Below are 21,769 nucleotides of genomic sequence, written 5' to 3'. Positions count from 1 at the left end.
AACCATTATTAAAGGATGAAGTCCCTCGCAAAGTTCCATTTTCTGCTTGCCCATGCTAATAATGAGAGAATGGAAGGAGGGTTGTGTGCAGTGGTGAGGATATTTATTCCTTGTGTTTAATTCTCGTACCACTTTCATCGTCAGGATTTTCATTACGCCAACCATTTCCATACGTAAATTCCATGTGAGGGCTTTCTTCCTGTTTTCATGTTTCTCATGTACAGTATACGATACCCCAAAGCAAAGTAGACCAGATTCAATCTGAAATTTTGGAAAGAGTATCTCCAGGGAGAGCACTCAGCTACCTTCAGAGACAATGCTCTTTTTCTGAGAGTGATACGAGAGGGAGGAATTACGAGATCTGTCTCACATGAATAAGAGAGAGGTACAGCCGATCTAGAGAGGTTTACTTCCCCTATTTTTTCAAAGGAGGTGAGTCAAGAGACATTGACCCTAGGGTTAGGAGAAACTCAGGGCTACACAATGACTTAAAGCAGCTGCAATCTATAACAAACACATTATAAATGAAAGTGCCAAGATATGTGCGTCAACAGTCAATGTATATCTCATGGAAAAACCATATGCAGATACAGGCCCCACGAATATTTTATACCAACCACCAAAACCTTGTCTAAAGAATAGGTGAGTGATATATTATTCAGGATGTATGACACTCTAATAATGGTGCAAGTACTGATGTGTGAATGAGAGAGTTCAGAGATGTGCAAGTTGACTAGTCTTCAATCTGTAGCATGCTGGATAACAATAGGGTTAAAGCAGAAGTCCTTGTAAAGCTGTTATTCTCACCTTGAATTCTTTGATGCCGGTATAGATACTGATGGGTGCTATTTCTATCTCTCCGTTCACTCGCACATCAGTTACAATCTCGATTACTTGCTCCAGAGCCCGTCGCATTCGATGAAACACTCCTTCCTTATTTATACGTGCGGACTCGCAATCGGGGTGTCGAAGACACGTCTTTAGAGCATAAAACGAACATCACATTCAGTGACATGTTCCCAAATACAAATCAGTTCTGAATTATTAACATCAATGACTGCTGTACATCCTTCTTACACACCCATAGTCAGAATCTAATAATAAAATCATCCAGTTTTAACAATATCTTGCTAGGTTTCCATTCTTCACTGCCCAGAGGTAGCATAACATTTTTTTACCTCCCCTCCATCATTATGATGGCCACTACAAGAGCATCTGATTTTGGAGACCAGGCGGTTCATCGTTACCGCAGCAAGAAAGTACTTCAGTCTCTTCTTTTATCCGTTCCATACTTTCAAACACAAAAGAATAGATTTCACTGCACTTGAAAACTCAGATTTGTGACCATATTATCTCTCCATCCATCCTCAAATGACAAAGCTTAGTACCATTGCCCTGGGACGCGGATCTGAACACTATGCCTATGCATTGTGCTTGCTGTAAATATAACCCTGTCTTTGCTTTCAATGTAGTTCTATGTGTTCTTTGTAATGAGATCTTTAAATGTTTGTGTTCCCACAGTTACATCTAAATATCATCCATTATTGTTCTATGCACCCATCATATTCTGTACCAGTCCTTACATACCAACGTATTACTGTGTGCAGTGCTTCTGATGGAAGGCATTCCAAAATCAATTAAAACACAACACTTGTTTACAAATCTATAATCCGTGTTTCATTTGTAAAAATAAAAATAAAACATATCCACCAAATTATTGTTAGGAACCCATTGACGGCCTAGCTGAATGCCAGTGTTGTTAAATAACAATGCTGCTTGTTTTGATTGCCAATCATGTTTCTTTCTTCCACCATGCTCCACTTCCTGTCTTTGTATCTCACACTTGCAGGTTCATTTACATCCCTTCTTTTTAGGTCGAGGGACCGTCCGGTCTGCCGAAGGCAGAACCGGAAGTCCGGAGATTTAATGATTCTTAGAGTGGCTATTTAGCCCGCCTCTCTTTTTGCTTCTCCTCCATTGGCTGGCTTCCTAAACAGAGACCAGCCATTGGAGGAGAGAGCCGTCCCTCCAAATAGGCTCCGTCTTTTTCAGATTCGGGGGCGTGTTCCCTGCTCTTCTTTCCACTTTTTAGCCACGCCCCCGAATCTGAAAACCGCCGCTGCGTTTCTCCGAGGCATTTCTGCTTCGCCTCGGAGAAAGGCAGTGGTGTGCTTGTTTCTCTTTGTTACTGTTTTCTTGTATGTCTCTTTTCTCTGCTACTCTGGGTCAAAGGTTGATCCCAAAATATGACTGCGGATGAAAATCACAAGCACCCACCTGCACACAGTAAGCAATGCATTTTACCTTTGAAGCTGTGAGCAGCATCATCGTGCATTTCTCGAGCACTGCTCTTGCTGCTGCCATTCGCGCTTTTTTCTTTTCATCTTTCAGATCCTATAAGATGACATTTAAACAAGACATGTTCTTTATTAAGTATAGAAAAAATGTGCCATCAGTATTTTTCACCAACTTCTTCCACACAACGCCGCCATTATTTGAGAGCATAGGAATAAAACAATGCAGGCAATGAGCATGTTTGTGCCAGGTAGGTTTGTGGATAGATACATGTGATAAATAAATTATATGAATAACAGCAAATTCCGCCACCTCCACAAAAATATTGAGAATCTACAAGATACTGAGAATCTAAAGCCACACCTGGGCACCTAGCTTGCCACTTGCCATTGGCGGCCAGTTCCTTCTTGTCTAGCCTCATCCAGGTGCGGCCTATTGACCAAGATACACCGTCGCTGCCCGGATTTTCCCTGCCGACAGAAGCCCTGCCCACCCCATGACCTACTTAATGCAGGCCGCAGCTACTCGTCTGCACCTTCCCCCGCCTGGTCTGTGCCCAGCACCAGGAACTCTGGCCCATGAACATCCAACGCAACACCACAACCATAGTTGCAGCCTCAACCAGAGTACGCCGCCACTACTCCTCCTCTGTGACCTCCATAAAACACTCTGGCAAACACAGTGCTGCCTTGCATCCCTCAGCACAACAGTAGGACCTTTCTCCTGCACACATTGTGATTTCACTGGCAACACCTCAGACGCTGATACCACCACCTCCAAACAACTTGTGCACACAGCCACTACCACCCCACACCAACTGTCTGCTATGCTACTCAACGTCCGGGAAACATTCCACTGAAATCTGGGACCTGCTCAACAGCAACACACTGGACCTTCTCTTCCTGACCTAAACACATTTCAACTCAGCCTCCAACCTGGTCATCGCCGCAGCCATCTTGCTGGCCTACAAAATCATACACCGGGAACAAACCCACAAACCAGGCGGAGAAATTGTGTACTTCTCGAAAAACACGATTGACTGCACCACCTCCACGACGCAGACACCAACCTCATGGAACACCTCCACTTCAAAATACGAACTGACTACAACATCACCTTTGAGGGAACCCTCGCCTACTGTCTCCTGGGGCCCAAAGCGGAATTCTGCAACCACATCGCAGACTTCTTTTTCCCTTGCCATCAGATCAACCAACTACATTCTCTGTGGGGACTTCAGTTTCCACCTGGAGGCACCACAGACCCCTACTCCACAGTTCTCCTCGACAGCCTCAGCAACCTCGGACTCGCTCACCTTGTCTGAGGACCATCCAAAATAGCAGGCCACACCCTCTACCCTATTTTCTCCTCAAACAAGAGGATAACCACCACCCACATTATTCCACTCACTTGGTCCGACCAAAACATCATATATTTCAAGATACCCACTCACCAAGTCACCCCACCAGAAAAACCCAAAGCACTATCAAGGCACTGGTGCAAAATATCAGAAGAAAACTGGACCAAGACCCTACATGAACGCCCACTTAACAACACCTGGAACCTCGATGTTGACATCAAGCTCTTCAATACATGGCTCACCGACTGCACCAACCTCACCGCTCCCACGATAAACAAGACCTATAGAAACAACAAACGACCCAGCTGGTATACAAATGACCTCAGGGAGTCTAAGCACGATAACCAACAACTTGAGAGAAATTGGAGACTCAACAAAAACACCACCACAAGATCCACATACAAAGCCTCCCTCAACCTCTACCTCCAAAAACTAGAAGATACAAAGAAAAAGGCGCTAACTCTCAGACTCAAAGCCAGCTCCAACAACAGCAAACAACTCTTCACCATCTTCAAGGAGTTTTCAATCCTGCAGCTGCTAACAACATCACCCCATCCCAAGCACTCTTCAATGACCCCTCAAACTTCTTCAAACAGAAGACTGGCAAGATCTACAACACATTCAACCCACAGCATACTGATACGAACTCCCCCGACCAACCAGACACCTCCTTCATCCCCAAAAAGCAATTAAGCAACTGGAAGTCCTGCTCGAACGAAGAAACCACGTGCTTGTTGAATACCATCCACTCAGGAGACCCATGCCCTGCTTCATATACAACGTTTGAAGAACCAACATCTTCCCCAAGCTCAACGCTATCAACAACACCTGCATAACCACCATCACCACTTTCCCATCTTGCTGGAAAAATGCATAAGTCAACGCCCTATTGAAGTAACCATTAGCAAGCCCCAATACCCCCAGCAGCTACAGACCCATCTGGTTCCTGCCTTTTCCATCTCTAGTCATGCAGAAAGTCATCAATACACAACTTGCATACAACCTAGAACTCCATCAATTCCTGGACAGTTCTCAATCATGCTTTCACACCAACCACAGCACAAAAACAGCCCTCATTGCAGCCACCGATAAAATCAGGAGCATGCTCGATCGAGGAGAAATGGGCGCACTCATCCTCCTCAATCTCTTCGCAGCCTTTGATACAGTCACCCACAAATCACTCATCAGAAAGCTTCAGCACTTGGATATCTGCGGACCGACCATCAAGCGGATTTCCACCTTCCTCATGGACAGAGCTCCATGAGTTAGACTTTCCCCTACACCTCAGAAACCAATAAACTTATCTGTAGAGTCCTTCAAGGATCGTCCCTCAGCCCAACACTCTTCAATGTCTACATGATGCCCCTTGCAGACATCGTCAGAGCCCACGGCTTCAACATAGTATCCTAAACCGAAGACACACAGCTGATCCTCTCCCTTACTGAGTCAACCAGTACTACCAAAGTAAACTTCGCCAACTGCATGAGCAACGTCGCTGCTTGGATGAAAAACATCTGACTCCAGCTCCACACAGATGAAACCGAAGTCCTAATCTTTGGCAACAACCAAACTTGGCCCCCCACTCACCGCTGCGGACCATGCAAAGAACCTACAGATCATCCTGGATACCAACCTCTGCATGACCAGACAGATCAGCGCAGTCTTTTCATCATGATGCTACATTTTGCGGATGCTACGCAAGATCTTCAAGTGGATCCCACTGAACAACGGACGAACTGTCAGCCAGGCTCTTATCACAAGTAGACTTAATTACGGAAAAGCCCTCTACATCGGAATCCAAGCCCATGTCCTACGCCAACTCCAAACCACCCAGAACACTACAGCCAGACTCATCCTGAACATCTCAAAAAATAACCACATCTCTCCAATCTCCACTGGATACAAGTCAAGAACAAATTTAAGTTCAAGCTACTGATCCATGCCAACAAAGCTCTCCGCAACACCGGTCCTGCTTACCTCAACCACCATCTCAACTTCTACCAACCCACCAGACACCTTCTATCTGCACCCCAGGCAAGAGCACACCTCCCTTGCATCAAGAGGACTAGAAGCAGAGATCGCTTCTTCTCATACCTCGCAGCCAAAACCTGAAAATACCTCCCAAAACATCTCAGAACCTCACCCTCCCTCATGGACGTCCAAAGAAATCTCAAGACATGGCTCTTCCTGACGAAACAGGCATAATCTACTCCTCCACCCTCAGGTTTGCCTTACTGAGCGTGCCTGGTTACTCTCATGGGCGATTAGCTACGCTCTACAAATTCACATAATACAACAATGAAAGTCTACATTTTAGGCGTGGGCCATTGTCATGTAACAAACAATTAATTCTACATTTGTCTGTGAAAGCGCAACTCTCAGCTCAAGTTTTTGTATAGTGGGATATTAATGCCTCACTTTACTGTGGGAGTACGACTCCTGTAAAGCAACAAATCAAAGCAGCAAAAAGTCACTGTGGATTTTTTGCAGATCTGTAATGTGTGCCTATGTGTCAAAGGTTAAATAAGTTTATTTAAAGAAATGGACCAATAAGAAAGACAAGAAATGTGTGCTACTCTAGGAAGAATCATTTACTATTTTAACTCCATTCTTAGAATATTTAGTCAAAGTGCAGTCCCCAAAATAATGCAGGAGCATAACTCATTTTCTAACTCCAGTCCTGGAATAGTTGGGGGTGGGGGTGGGGGGGGGGGTTAAAATTTCCTCAAAGATTTAGAAACAGGGTTGAAATGTTGTAATTTACCAATACCAACAGATGTTGGCCTAAGGGCAAAGAATAAGAATTGGCTATAGATAGAGGTCTCAATAAGTCTGGCGCTCTAATGTACTGCATCCTGCACCCCCACAGGCACGCAATTTGTTCTTACCTCTCTGTACTGGGAATAGGTTTGAGGCCCAAATAGAAAGCCTGCCTGTGCTGTTTCAAGGGAACATGTGCACAAGAGTGCATGCAAAGAAGAATGAAGCATGTGAAAGGACATGTGAAGCTGACGCTGAGATGCTCAGGACAAGTGCTGGCAACTGCCTTGAGCACCATGCAAAGTATCTTAAAATAAGATACATTTATTCATTGGTAGCATGCAGAAGAAGTCCAAAGGGATTTAACAGAAGCATGCTGGGATACATTAAGTAGCATATGAAGCAGCTGCATTGGGCACAATCTAGAGGTGACAGATAGATATTTAGGTAAACCAAGCAAGTAAGCATTCCTATAATCCAAACAGAATAAGACAGCTGCCTGGATCACCAAACCTGCCCCTCAACTCTCGCTGCCTAGTATTGTAATCCTTGGACCCTGTTGAGGAGTTTTATGGGGAGTACATGGTCTGTGAAGTTAAAAAAGCTTGCAGATAGTGAAGGGCAGAGTGCGGTGTCTTGGGCTTACCTTCGGTCACGTGATAGACAGGGATCTCAGTGAGAATCATGGAGACAAAGAAGGTTTGTTACATCAGTGTGCTAGCCATCACCTTCAGATAAGAGTACAAGGGTGTGCTTTGCGGACTGACAGCTGTTGGGGGACAAGAAGCCAGCAGTCACAGGGGTTTGTTTAGAGAAAATAGGCACTATAATCGGACAGGGCTTCCTGGCCTTTGGTTCCTTTCAATCATGACCACCTCCTGATGGATTCCCAACGGGAGTTTCCCAATTCATGAGGTTTTCCTTTTTTCTTGGGTCATCAGGTTTCCTCTTCTTGTGAGTATTGCATTTAAAGTGCTGTGAGCATATTTGGTTGCGTGGCAATACTTCCCATTAGTTTTGTCTGGCATGTCTTTCACTCGTGCCCTAATTGATTGCCAAGTATTTCTGCTTTGTCTTCATTTTCCCAGTCCATGTATTCCCTGATTCGACCTTGCGCCTCTGCCCAATTCAAGTCTCCAGTTACCTCTACACACAGCTTTCTTTTTAACATGCCCTTGGTTGGATTAACTTGATCATCAGCAACTTCTGTACTACTGAAATCTGCGACTCCATATTGGAGGTTAAATTATGCTACTATATTTTTCCTCAAACTGGCAATAACTATTATGGAACACTCTTCCGGTCTGTATCACTGTCTGGCAAAGAAGCTATTAAGACGGATCACCCTAGGTTCAAGACCAGGAGCTTCAGGGTGATAGGGAAACAGACATGTGCATCCAGACTACACTGCAATAACTCAACCCTTCAACTTCAAGCAGTAGCTCAGTGGGATAATATTCTGAAGCATGCATAACTGCATGCAGATGCTACGGATTATGGTGTTCAATTAGAGTGTGAATGTCAGTAATAGGGACTTTTGCCCTTTGTAAATTGGCCAGAAGTGACCTCTAAACTAATGTAAGCCAGGTGGGACTGTCTCTGGCTCAAAAATGACCAGCAAAAGGATTGGATCTAGGCTCCGTAAGGCAGATGAAGTTCTCTTTCATCCGAGGTCGGTGTGGTCTAGGTAACTGGGGACGGTCCCTGACCTCCCTAATTCTCATCCAGTCAGATGGGGAATCTAGTGCACTCTGTGCGCAGACAGATTTGGATCATATGCTATTCTAGTACCTGTGACATGCGGTGAATATAAATGTGAATCATCAAGGCTGAGTGCGAGGATCTCTGTGTTACCCTTAGTTTCACCAGGAGCATTTTTAATTCCACCGTCCCAATGTGCGACTGCCGGCTTCGGTTGAGGTGGAATACCTGTATCCAATACAGGGTGTTAACCAAAATCCCTAACAACTCTGTTAGACTGCAGAGTTGTGTAGCTGGGTCCGACCTTTCATCAGGGCTACTGAAATTATCTGGCGGCGAGGGCCAAATTTAGCGGCAGGATAGAGTAAATTATGTCGCAAGAAAAGGCAAATTATGCAGTGTAATCCGGCACATTTGTTGATGGTATTACTTCAACATTTTGTCATTTTTAGGTCTCGCCTGATCCAGCGCTTGCGCTGATCTGGCCGAGACATTTTGTATACAGGCATTTCAAAGTGCTGCCGTGGCCTAAAGCTTCAGTGCACGTGAACGTGCATGCGCGCAGCGCCATGTGTCTTTCCTCCGTAGCACGCGATCGTAATCGCGATCACTTTCACTTTCGCGGCCGCGTTGCCAAAGCTTGTGTATGTTAATGCTTTTGTTATTTAAAATGCAATAGGCCTCGCCTTTAATCAAGTTAAAGCTTTGCTAATAGCAAAGGAAATGGCTTTAACTTAATAAAAGGCGAGGCTTATTGCATTTTCAATGCTTGTCTTGTGTTGTTACTCAGTATCTTTTATTTCGTCTGTGAGCACTGTTTCCTTGAATGATTTCTCCTATTCCACCCACAATACGAGATCTGGACCTGGAAATCCTTAGGCAGCATTCTAAATTGGTCGGCTATAAATAGCACAAATCCATGTTTTCATTAAGCGCAGCCACATTCTTTCAGCGCTTTGTATTATACATACATTTCACGTTACTGTTGTCTTACCCGTTTTTACGTCAGCGGAGGCGAGGTCTTTATGTGCAACGTAGAATGTCACTTTCTCTTATTTGATTGTGCCTGGACATTTACTACTGGTGATACCTTAATGCAACACGTTTTCTTCTGAAATCTTCCCACCAGCCCGTCTTTAAAAAGGAGTTACAGAATCCATCTTATGAACACAGACCCGGCAATTTCTATTCCTAAACATTTTTTTTATTTACATTAACAACACAGATGCACACAACAATGCCATCTGCCTCCCGCAGCCCCCTCCCGCCTCCGGCCTCTGAGCTTTAGGTTTCAGCACGGCACCCTATTTAAATTAACAACCCAGGTGCACACAACAATGGCGAGCTTTAGGTTTCAGTACAGCGCCCGTCTGAACATTTGTTCAAGCAACTCGCATGGTGACTTTCACTTCGCCAAACACGGGCCTGTAACCGGGGCTCGTAACTGAGGCCCACTACTACAGCCCGCAGCTCCTTCTGCTGCTTTGGACTGCTATGGGCAGAGTGCCTCACAGCACCACTCCACAGCGCCTCAAGTCATCATTATGCACAGCGCTGCTTCCGTTAATGTCTCATGTACTGGCTGGCGTTACCAGTTCTACTATTAGCCTTGCCCATATCCACATTCATACAAGCATTTGCAATGCAAAAGGTCTCGCATTTTGCAAACTTTGACCTATTGGCATTAAAATAACAATGCTTTTTATCATGTGCACTTTGTACTTATATGCCGGCAGGTTTTCAGAAGACATAAATAAAAGTAACAGTCATTTACAATGCCAATAGCTCAAATTCAAGCAAATGCGAGACCTATTGCATTGCAAATGCTTGTTAAACTTGTTAACACTGTTTGGCAATTGGCTACACCTCATTAGTACCAGTTTAACACCCAAAGACAGCAATAAGCAACAGAAAGGTGATCGGTCAACCTTTGCAAAGGGCCGTCCACAGTGTGGCAACAAATGTTGCAGTGTTTTAAAAAAAAAAATCTATTTATTGAGAAGTTGCTCCGTGTACAGCAAATACAATTGATGGATCATGTGAATTATATGCATAGTAAAGAAACAAATCACATTACAATCATGAAAACTATAGGTATCAGGTGGAAAGTCCCCAGCATATACAAGTATTAATATCACATTCGGGTGGCATTGAAACAATGACTCAGGTCAGTCCCCCAAGGTGTCACTCCTCCTCATCATACTCATTGGCCTCTATAATTATGCCCATTATCCCAAACCTTCTCCCATTTCCTAGGGCGGCCCAGATGTTGGTATACCACATGTCCCCCCGCTGACACCAGTCCATATCCATTTCCCAGTCTTTGATACGAGGGGATGCGCGCAGGCCTGTGCTATGTTGTGGTTAGCTACCCTCGTAACCAAATCATATCTTTTGGTATCTGGGCCCCAACTCCTCACCTGTTATATTTAGGAGATGCCATCTAACCTTCAGAGTCACATTGAGTCCGGTGACCCAGGCCACAACCCTCCAGTAATGCGGAATATCTGGGCAGTACCACTATATGTGAAAGAAGGTGCCTACTAGAGCACAACCCCTGGCATATAGGGAATAGTCACTCCTCCCCCATCTTTGTAGGAACGTTATAAAGTAATACAATCTGTGGAGTATCCTTAGTTGGACTAAATGGAAATGGGCTTGTCATGCAGTTCCCACTAATCCATAGGATCTGCGCGTTTGTGGACACTTCCCTGGGGCTATGCACTGCCTCGACCCAGTCGTTCTCCTCTTTGAATTCAATGTCTCCCTTCCAAGTTTGCCTCAATGCTTTAAGAGGGTCAGGGGAATTGTTTATTAATTTCTTGTAAATGAGAGATGGCTTTGTCGGTCATAGGATCTAATAATAGTTAGTCCTCTAGCTCCGCTGACTCTGGCAATTGTTCTCCTTCTAATATGTGTTGCCTCTGTGCATGCCCCAGCTGTCAACGTCTAAAGCGCTCTGACTCAACCATCTCAAATTCTTGCTTCAAAACCTCAAATGTTATCATTGCTTGTCCTCTCCACACATCACCCAAGTATTCAATACCAAGCAGTGCACATCTGGAGAATCCCTCTAGGCCCCAAACCTCCCGCAGGAGGTCGCAGTCCCACAGCAGGGTCCTATCTGCCAGGAATCTATTAGTCTCGGCCACGCCCTCACCACAGTCTGGGTGTGGGTTGGGGAAGCGAAGGGTAACCTATGCTACCCATAGCTTCCCGATCCGTAGGATATGCTAGTTCAGTTCAATCAGCGAACACACCGTCATCGACTGCCACAAGCTGCGCCGCCTAGTAGTATTTGCAAATGTAGGAGACCGCCACCTCTTCCTCATACACCCTTCTTTGGAGTTTGCAAAGTGCTAATCTGGAACTTCCCCCATCCCACAGTAGTTTTTGTAACTCATGGCCAACCTTCTTGAAAAAATCTGGGGTATGTTGTAGAGGGTGTTCTGTAGGACAGAGTAAGCACGGGAGGGTCATCCTCTTAAAGAGGGCAGCTCTGCCTATCAGAGACACCCGAAGCGTCCACCAGTGGGTATAATCCCTCCAGAGGTGATCTAGATGTGGAAGCAAGTTTTTATTTACGAAGTCTACTACATCACGTGTGATGTATATGCCCAGGTATCTAAATCCATCCTGCACTATTGGATCCACACACCTCAATGGTAGGCTGTGGACACCCCCTGTCGGGAGAAAGATCAGGGACTTTTTATAATTGATCCAACACCCAGGGTAGTCTCCAGAGAGCTAAAGATATGCAATATTCTGTCCACCATGAGATGGGGCTGTGTGGCATATAGCAGTATATCCTCTGCATAAAGGAAGATTCATTCTTCCCATTCCCCAGTCCCACTAATTCCTCATATGAGTGGATCCTGGTGAACCTAGGCCGTCAGTGGTTCAAGCATGAGTGCAAAAATAATTGAGGTCAGGCGGCCCCCTTGTCTCGTGCCCTTATGCAGGGCACAAACCCGGGACATCGCATTATTAACCCTTACCCTTGCAAGCAGGCCCTGACAGAGAATTTTAACCCACTCACAGGACTGGGGGCCAAAGCCCAATCTAGCGAAGGCTGCAAAAAGATAGCTCCATTCAATGCTATCAAATGCCATTTTTGCGTCCAACAACAGCAGCACAGCTCAAGCAGCATGAGAAACCACAGTCATATGCAATACCCCTAAAGCTATCGCAGATTTAGTCAGGTTCCCCTATGCGGTATAAAGCTGGATTGATCCGGATGGACCCCAGTAGCTATCACTCCCCTCAGCCTCTAAATTTAGTAATGATAGGGGTCTGTATGAGCTGCATTCCGTCAGTAGTTTATCTTTCTTGGGGATAACAACAATAGTGGCTGTCCTCTTATCCTCTTGCAGGCACCCCTCCCTCCTAGCCGCTCGAACATTTTTAACATAGGTTTTGCAACTTTGTCTGCTATGCATTTGAATAGTTCCACTGGCAAGCTGTTGGGCCCCACTGCTTCCCTCGACTGCAGATCTTGAATTGCCCTTGCTACTTCCTCTACTGTCAAATCTTCCTGAAACGTGGCTCTGTCCTCATCTGAGAGACTCGGAGGGAAAGGTCTTTCAGGAGGTCAACAGAGTAGTCTCCCAACCTGGTGGTTGTGGAAGCATATGTTTCTTCGTAATAGGTAGCAAATGTTTCTGCTATAGCTGCCCCAGTCGTGTTGAGTTCCCCCTTTTCATCCCAGATCTCAAAGAACCAACTCAGTCCCCTATACCTCTTGACCAGCCAGGCTATCAGTTTGCTGGCTTTATCACCAATATGGTATAGTCTGTGCTGGGTCGCCAGAGCATAGGCCCATGCCATATCCTCTGCTAGTTCTCTCAGCTCGTGTGGCTTGTGTTGGAGCTGATGTTGTAGGTGGAGGTTGGTTACGCCCACTTCCAGGTGTCCTAGTATTCCACTCAAACAGATCGTGATCCACACTATTTGCGCCCTGAAGAAGGTAGACCTCCAAGGCAGGTCCATACCGAAACGCGTGTCGGCACGGCTCAACAACCATTTAGACCAGGACATCTATTTGAGTGGAAAACTATTGGATGAAGAAATGTCGTGTATATATTGTTTGTACCCTTGGAACATGTTAAATAGGGATATGTTTTTTAAGGTACAACTTCAACATCTTATGTCTGGTTCCGTTTCCCATGATAGCCCAAACTACAAACTGTGCAGGCTCGTTGCCAGCTTCTGCTTTGAAGTGACTTATGCTCAGTACAACACAGGCTTCGAAAGACATTGCAACAGACGAGCAGGCACTGAGCGTCCAAAAGCCCTGTTGCTGTTTCTTTAGAGATGTTTCCAACAAAGCTCACCGCGGGTACATGGGTCTCTGTGCGGCTAAAAGCAGGCTGAAGAGCAGACATTTAACAGCCTGCCCAGCCACACACGCGCTTCCTGGAGATCTGAATCAGTAAGCATAGTAAAAGCACAAAAAACGCTATCCAAAGCAGTTGTATCTAAGGTTTTCTGCGAAATTGGTAGGATGCTGTTTTCGGGGCTTTCCTCTTAACTGGCAAACTCCCACAAGGGGGAGGAACCGGTCGTGTAATGCTGCGTAGCCAGTCACACCTGGTGCCCCTAAGGGTGTGATTATGTGTGAGGTCGTGCCCTCCTTGGACGGGGGGCCGAGCTCCAGAGTGCCCCTAAGCGCGGTATACCGACTGGGTATGGGACCAGTTAGTGTTTTGACAGGCTCGATTTTTGGGCAGTTGTACAAAGTGGTAGGTGGTGGGGCCCTCCAAGTACTTTGCAGGGGGGTCCCCTTGATTTTTGTTAGGCCCCTGCAGTCAGTTTATGGCTGCTCCTGGGATCTCATGCACACCGCCTTTGTCTGGCGTTCCCCATTGTGAAAAGTGACTGTCGTGTCTGCCACATCGTCAGTCACCAATACTGCCTCCAATTGAACTAAAAAGAAAATACCCATTCCTACATGTACTCGCAAAACCACTGCACCAATGAAACGTCTGGAAGCTAGTAAACAATACTGTGGGCTGATCAAAATGTGAATGCCATTCTCTAGTACAACTGGTTGAAATGGGCTGACCTACTGCATCTATTTGTAAGATGCATAGACATAAAAATGCTCTGAAAGACAGCTGAGGACTCTTAAGCCGAATATTGCTAAAGAGTGAATGGGTGAAATACTTTTACATGGGGAGCATCATATGCTCGTCTGGTGTCTTTGGGACCTTCTCCAACCGTTGTAACCTTTTTAACAAACGTTCTGAAACTGACCTCGAGGAGGAATTTTCTGCATCCCCCACTTTAGCAACAGATTGTTTAGCTAAGCATTCAAGTGGGTGTCATGTGACGGCCAGCTGGGGTTATAAGCAGCGGAAACAATGCATAACACAGGGCCCCCTGCTGTGCGGTGGGGAGGGGGGGGAGCTGCAGGGCGCCCCCTCAGCACAGTACTCTGGCCTGAGAGCTCCGGTTTAAATCCAGAGCGAGGGCCTCTCCATGTACCTTGCAGACCCCCCCGCCACCTCAAGTTTTGTTACGCCACTGAACGCACCTGTGGTCGTTCTGAAAATGCACACTCGTGTTTCCAAAAAGCTCGCCATGCAGAGGGCATCAAAGTTTACCACAATTTTCCTGAGACTTAGAAATCAGTATTTAACTGAGGTCATATGGAGGAACACTTATTTGATGTAACAGCAGAAATTGATCTGTTTTAAAATGAGTTGAAAATGTATAATTGCTTTTTGGAAAATATCCAAGGCTTCAACTTGCCTTGCAAAGCCATAAAGACCATTTCCACAGTATGTATATGAATGTATGTGAGTACACACCTATCTTGTGAGCTGAAGTGTATTTTTTCGCATTTCTGAATAGGGCTTGAGTTTAATCTGTAACTCCTAGTCAGATGCTGGTGATTGATGGGAGTCCTCCTAACTTCAGAGACATCTCTGCAGAGACAGGCAAATGCGCCTCACCCATGGAAGACGCTTGACCTCCAAGCACATCAGTCATCCACAGCTCCATTCAAGGGCTCAAAATATAGGCAAATCAACCAGTTCTGCACACTCAAATAAGGCAAATACTTTCAAAACTGAGCAAGCATTGACAAGTCAATCAGTTTCACTGTGCCAAGCCTGAGGGAGCAACGAGACTAGCTTTGCCAATACCCGGCCGGCTATGGTAAATGTATAGAAAATAGTTTTCCATACTATGAAGATGGCTGCAATGGTGCCCCATCAGCTCGTACTATGGAACGTGGAAACCATTGTCAAAGTATATAAAACAATATTGCAAAATATTCTAGATGCCCATTTTGTAGCGTGATATAATGCAAAGATACAAGGCATGGTAAATCACTCAACACTGAGGGCCTCTTGAAAGTAAAGAAAACACTGTTTTCTAAACTCTAGCATGGCCGTTGTCGTTATCAGCTTTGCCAATGCTGATGGTTTGTAAAAGCCTCCAGCACTGGAAAAGCCAATAGAGGCTACCACCAATGTGCAAGAGGGGTGGCGGGAGAAAAATATTCGAAAGACAATGAAGCAAGCCAGGATTCCGAGAAACGAAAAAAAAACACTAGAGAGAGGGGCGATATGGAAGAAAAATATTTAGAAGACAACCGAGTGCAACGGTAAGAAAGAAAAACAAGCATTGGCATAGCCAATAGGTCTCGCCTTTGAGACCTTATAACTGTTTAGCCATGCAACAGTTGATGTTGTTGCACCAAGGGTATTGTGCTGCATAACTAAATACTTATAAGGTCCCAAAAGTGAGACCTATTGGCCAAGCCAATGCTTTTTTTTTTTAATCAGTTTTTAGGCAGAAGCCCACTCGAACACTTCTGAAGTCCAGGCAATGAACCAATCTACCTGATTTGCACGTTCAGGAGTCACAGAACAACGTATCGCGAAATTAATTCCCAAAGTTGTCTCGATTGGAAACGGCAATGGAAGGTCTGCAGCAAAACTTACTGACGTGCACGACAACAAAGTGCACAGTTTTTCTCTAAGCCTCTTGCAAAGATGACGAAAATGAAATTTTGTTGTGGAAAAAAAATTCACTCGTTTTTGCAAAAAGTGCAGTTGTGAAAATAAGAGCAGGACGTGTCTCTTGTGCGAGGTGCTCAAAGGCGCTCTTCCCCCTGGAGAAGTTCCTGCAGAGACTGCCGGATGCAGAGCCTGGGCTGTCTTTCTTAAATACACTGGCCCTGGCTGGCTTCCAGCCCTCGGAGCTTCGATGCAATCTGAGCTGTGAGTGACACCCCTCTCTCTGGATGCCTGCAGTAACCAGGGCGATATCAGTGCACATTCAAACAAGTGGGAGCCGCTCTTCCCCCACTACCTTCAGCATCAGCCGGCCTGGGCTCCGGCAGTCCAGGCACTCGTCGCCGCCCCGAGTCCGTTTAAAGCGCCATCCTTCAGAGTGGAGTATCGGGTGTTGCGACCAAGGGCTTGGGGTGGTCAGTGGGTTGGTGTGCAGGAGAGCCTGCGTGTGAATGGTAGCTTGCAGTAGTCTGGCACCACTGTGCAGTGAGACTAGGGACGTGTCTGGTAGAGTGCAGGAATAATGTAGTTTCCAGTAGCTAAGCTTTCTACAAGAGTGCAAGGGAGCTTGCATCAGACACGCTTTCAACCGGAGAGTGCAAGCAAACTTGCACCACATACGCTTTCGACCAGTGAGTGCAAGCAAGCTTTCAGCAGCTAAGCTTATAATCAGTGATTGCAAGCAAAATGAAACTTGCAACAGCCAACCGGAGTGCAAGGAACATGAAGCTTGCAACAGCCAAGCTTTCAACCAGAGTGCAAGCACAATCAAATGTGCCACAGCCAAGCTTTCAACCAGCGAGTGCATACAAAAGGGAGCTTGCAATAGCAACATGTTTGCTTACAGAGTGCAGGAGAAGGGGAGCTCGCAGGTACCAATATTCCATACGGAGCGTGCAAGGTAGGAGCGCCCTAAATACTTCAGGCTAAAGGAAGCTTGTAGGAGGCTGGTCCAGCAGGCAGAGTGACGCGGAAGGCAGGGTACAGATACAGAGACTCGCAAAAAAAACAAGTTTAACAAGCAGTCTCTGCACGGTAACAGGGACCAGACACGCACAGCGTTTACTTTTGCTTAGACGCATGCACGTTTTGCATTGGGTTGTTTTGCCACTCGTGCACGTTTGGCATTTACCTTACGGGAGCGAGCAGCAGCAGGGCGATAATTGCTAACAGATGGTTCCGCTGCTCGCTCCAGCAAGGAAAAGTCCAAACGTGCACGAGTTACAATACAAAGCAATGCAAAACGCGCACGCGTTTAGGCAAATGTGGTGATCGATTGCAAGAGGTCCCCTCCTACGCAGCCCTTGCACGCTGCGTAGACGAGACCTAAAAATGATTGAGAGGTGATCTGGAGCAATCGGAAGGAAAACAAGCATCTTGAATGCAATAGGTCTCGCAATTGCGGGAATTCCCCTCTTTCCCCTGACCTCACTAGCTCTTCCCCTAGCCTATCCATTCAGAGCGGGCAGCTCCAGTGTCCAGAATCTCTTCCTGCTGGACACATGCAGTCTCCACCTGCCCTACCTTCCCCCGACTTCACTAGCTCTCTCCCGCTCCAGGATCCCAGGGACCGTGCCTCCCAAGCCCTTCTGCACACCTCAATCGAAGGCCGCCTTAGCGAGATAGTACTCTGCCTACAACAACTTAAGACAGAGGTCCGCAGTATAATACATATCGTTAAAGCCTTGGTTGCAAACCCCTGTCCTAGCGGCCCCACCACGAAATATCACCATCGCCGCTCGCTCCCTGATCACTGGCGTTCTGGGCTCCCCTCCCCCCCTGATGCACAGAGGTTACCGTCCCATGTCTCCCACATACCTCATAGATGGGCCTCCGCTCCATAATGGCCCGGAGTGCACCTTCAGATGCCCCCCTGTCCGATACAGATATTCTCTCTTTCCTACATTCTTATATTCCAGCTCACCCACCCTCCATACCAAACTTGCAACAAATTGAATCCATCACCACGGATCCCTTCAGGGAACCTAGGCATAACACCAGAGCCCTAAATGAGAACAACCTCAAGCGAGTCACCACCACGCTTCCTGCTCCAACAGACGCCATCACTAGTCTCAAATGTGTGCTTCTAAATTGTAGATCGGCAGCGAAACATGCTGCAGACATTGCAGATCTCACCCTGGCGCAGGATCTTGACCTTGTAATGCGGACGGAAACCTGGCTTAATGACTCAGCTACCCCCTTCTTGGACCTCTTAATACCTCCCAACTATGATATCATTAGGTTGGACAGATCATTAGGGCAAGGTGGAGGCACTGCATGCTTACATCGGACCAATCTTACAGTGAAGGTACTTCAGACTGACCTTCTGCCGTCCTGTGAATACCTATGCATTGAAGTGACTGGGGGCAACAATCACTCCTTCAAACTGCACACATTTTACCACCCCCCTCGCGACAACCTTACCTTCACAGAACAGATCATGGACGTTATTTCAGCTAACGTAGACTCCCATGACTCCCAAATCTTCCTGGGAGATTTCAACCTCCATTGGAATGATGCCAATGATGGGGTGGTCAATAGCCTTAAATCCTTCCTTCTTGACCTTAACCTAATTTAAATCTGTGACAGCCCCACCCATATCAAAGGAGCTACCTTAGATCTCGTCATTGGTAAGCCCAACTCCCTCCTCCTCGATTCTATCCACCCGTGTGATTGGACAGATCACTATTGCATCACCTTCCGTATCTTGGATTTGGTAAGAACAAGTAAAGCCCAGCCCAAGAACCCAAAACAGTTGAAAAGATGCCTACGGAATGTCAACCCGCATGATCTGACTGCTCTCTGTGATAACATCTTGCCCTCACCACCAAACATGTTGGATGTCCACGAACTTACAGCCCATTATAACCATGCAATGCTGAAGGTACTAGACTCGATCGCCCCACTAAAGCTCAAAAGAATCCCCTCTAAACTCTCCAAATCATGGTTTACCGATAGTCTTAATTCAGAAAGAAGAAACCTAAGACTTGCTGAAAGGCTGTGGCGGTCCAATCCATCCCTTGAGCATCTGCACGGCCTAAGATCCCTGAGGAGCTCCTATAATAAACGCATCACATGCTCGAAGGCCACCCTTTTCAGAACTCAGTTAGACCAAGCAAAAACCGTCCTAAAAAACTGTTCGAACTCATCATGTCCCAAGCCAATAGTCATCCGAACTCTGCATCACTGGGTCAAGGGACATTGCCCAATTGCGAAGAATTCGCAAATTTCTTCATAGATAAGACCAGTAAGATTGAAACAGATCTACGAGTGCCTTATAACCACCTGTCGATCAGCCCACCAACCCCCCTATGTCCACCTAGTACAGAGTGCATGGTCGCAGAGTTACCACACTTCCCCAAAAACAACGCCTCCTGGAGTCTCTTCCAAACCTTGGATGAATGCTCTATATGCAAAACGCTGTCGACTCTGAAACCTTCCAACCACTACAATGACCCGTTGCCATCGACCCTTTTCCCGGATGTTAGATCCTCCCTACTAACATTGTGGACTCCGATAGTCAATGCATCACTGTGGCAAGGTGTTATTCCAAATTGCCTAAAAATGGGTCAAGTTACTCTGATTCTAAAGAAACCTACTGCAGATCCCTCGGACCTTCATAACTTCCGCCCAATCTCCAACATCCCCACCTTAGCAAAAATCCTGGAGAAATGTGTGCTTGCCCAACTCTGTAACCATATCGACCATTTCCAACTCCTGGACCATTGCCAATCCAGCTTCCACTCGGGCCATAGCACAGAGTCAGCCCTAATGCACATTGTCGATGACAAGTTAAGAATGTTGGACCACAATGAGTCGTGCCTACTGATCCTTCTTGACCTTTCATCAGCATTTGACAGTGTCAAACATGATACTCTAATTGACCTCCTGGAACACAGGATGGGGTTGTCAGGGCCTGTGCTTAATTGGTTCTCCTCATTCCTCCTGAATAGATCACAACGCTTCAAGGTGAACCAATCCCTGTCCCATCCTGCACCGGTTTCGCTGGGGGTTCCCCAAGGTTCAGCACTCTCTCCCATGATCTTAACCTGTTCATGGAGCCTCTAACAAAAATGCTCAAATCATCCCGCATTCACTATTACATGTATGCGGATGATACCCAACTATACCTGAAGATCGCCTCCCCGAGGACATTCAGTCGCTCAACTCAGTCCTACCGGAAACACAAACCTGGCTGACACATAACCACCTGAAACTAAATGCTCTAAAAACAGAATTCCTCCTTATATCACCCCATAAGCAATCACCGGACGTTGAACAATCATTGAATCAGCTTACGGCTCTTAACGGCAGACCTCACCTCGTTGACTCAGCATCCTCGCTTGGTATCATACTAGACAATAGTTTGAACATGCAAAAACACATCAGTTCCCTCACCAAAGGAGCAAACTTCCAACTCAGCATCCTTAGGAAGCTCAAACATTATCTCCCTGCTCACAACCTAAAGGTTGCAGTGCAAGCATTGGTGATCCCAAAGCTAGACTATGGCAGTGGCTGTGTGGCTTGCCCAGAGTGATAACGGATCCCCTTGGGGTGACCTTCAATACTGCGGCCAGGCGTGTTTCGGGCACAAAAAAATTCAACCACGTCTCTCCGGACCTGCTAGCTCTGAAATGGCTCCCCTATGAAGCTCAGATACAGCTGAAAATTGCATGCATGACACACAAAGCCATCCACCTCAAGACCCCGATGTACCTCGCTCAGAAACTGGAGCTCTCATGTGGTTCAAGAGCCTCTAGAAGTGCCAGCACCCTATTCCTCAAACCACAAAAATTCAAGAAAAAAAAGACCTATAATCGATCATTTTCAGGTATGGCACCACCAGCAGCAATCCATGCAGCTCACATCCTTGAAGGCACCATAACACAGCACCCTATTAGCAGCAATCCAGCCACTTCACATCATTGTACCTAGCAGAGAAACCACCTACTCAGCAGCAATCCAGCCAGCTTACATCATTGAAGACATTACAACAGATCACCTCAACAGCAGCAATCCAGACAACTTACATCCCCGAAGGCACCCCAACACACAACCTGATAAGCAGCAATCCAAGCAGCTCACATCCTTGAAGGCACCATAACACACCTCCCCACCAACAGCAACCCAACCACCTCACATCCTTGTACATACCAGAGAAACCACCAACTCAGCAGCAACACAAGCAGCTCACATTCTTGAAGGCACCATGACACACCGCCTCATCAGCAGCAATCCAGCCAGCTCACATTCTTGAAGGTACCAAGCCAGACCGCTCCCATCAGCAGCAATCCAGCCAACTCACATCCTTGCACATAGCAGGTGAGACCACCTGCACAGCAGTAATCCAACCATTTTACATCATTGAAGACACCATAACACACCCTAACCAGCAGCAATCTATGCAGTTCACATCCTTGAAGGCACCATGACAAATCACCCCATCAGCAGCAATCCAGCCAGCATACGCCCTTGCACACACCAGGAGAGCCCACCTCACCAGCAGCTATGCAGCCAGCTTACACCCTTGAAGACACAATGACAGATCACCCCACCAGCAGCAATCCAGGCAGCTCACTTCCTTGCAGGCACCATGCCAAACCACCTCATCAGCAGCTTACAGCCAGCTAAC

The 21,769-nt window shown here is 46.4% G+C and overlaps 1 protein-coding gene across 1 annotated transcript in view; it reads right to left on the bottom strand.

Moving 5' to 3' along the window:
- CTNNAL1 (catenin alpha like 1) overlaps nucleotides 1-21,769 on the bottom strand; it is an 862,216-nt gene that overhangs the window by 399,247 nt on the left and 441,200 nt on the right. The window contains exons 5-6 of the mRNA XM_085606809.1: nucleotides 2,305-2,394; nucleotides 808-978 (exon numbers count right to left, since the gene is read on the bottom strand). Of these exons, the coding sequence (XP_085462935.1) occupies nucleotides 808-978; nucleotides 2,305-2,394 (261 nt within the window). The remainder of the gene's footprint in view (nucleotides 1-807; nucleotides 979-2,304; nucleotides 2,395-21,769) is intronic.

This window comes from Triturus cristatus, chromosome 5_2, assembly GCF_964204655.1.
Source record: "Triturus cristatus chromosome 5_2, aTriCri1.1, whole genome shotgun sequence".
NCBI classification, from domain to species: Eukaryota; Metazoa; Chordata; class Amphibia; order Caudata; family Salamandridae; genus Triturus; species Triturus cristatus.
Note: the sequence above shows the minus strand (reverse complement) of the source record. Positions and strands in the feature narration are given on the sequence as shown.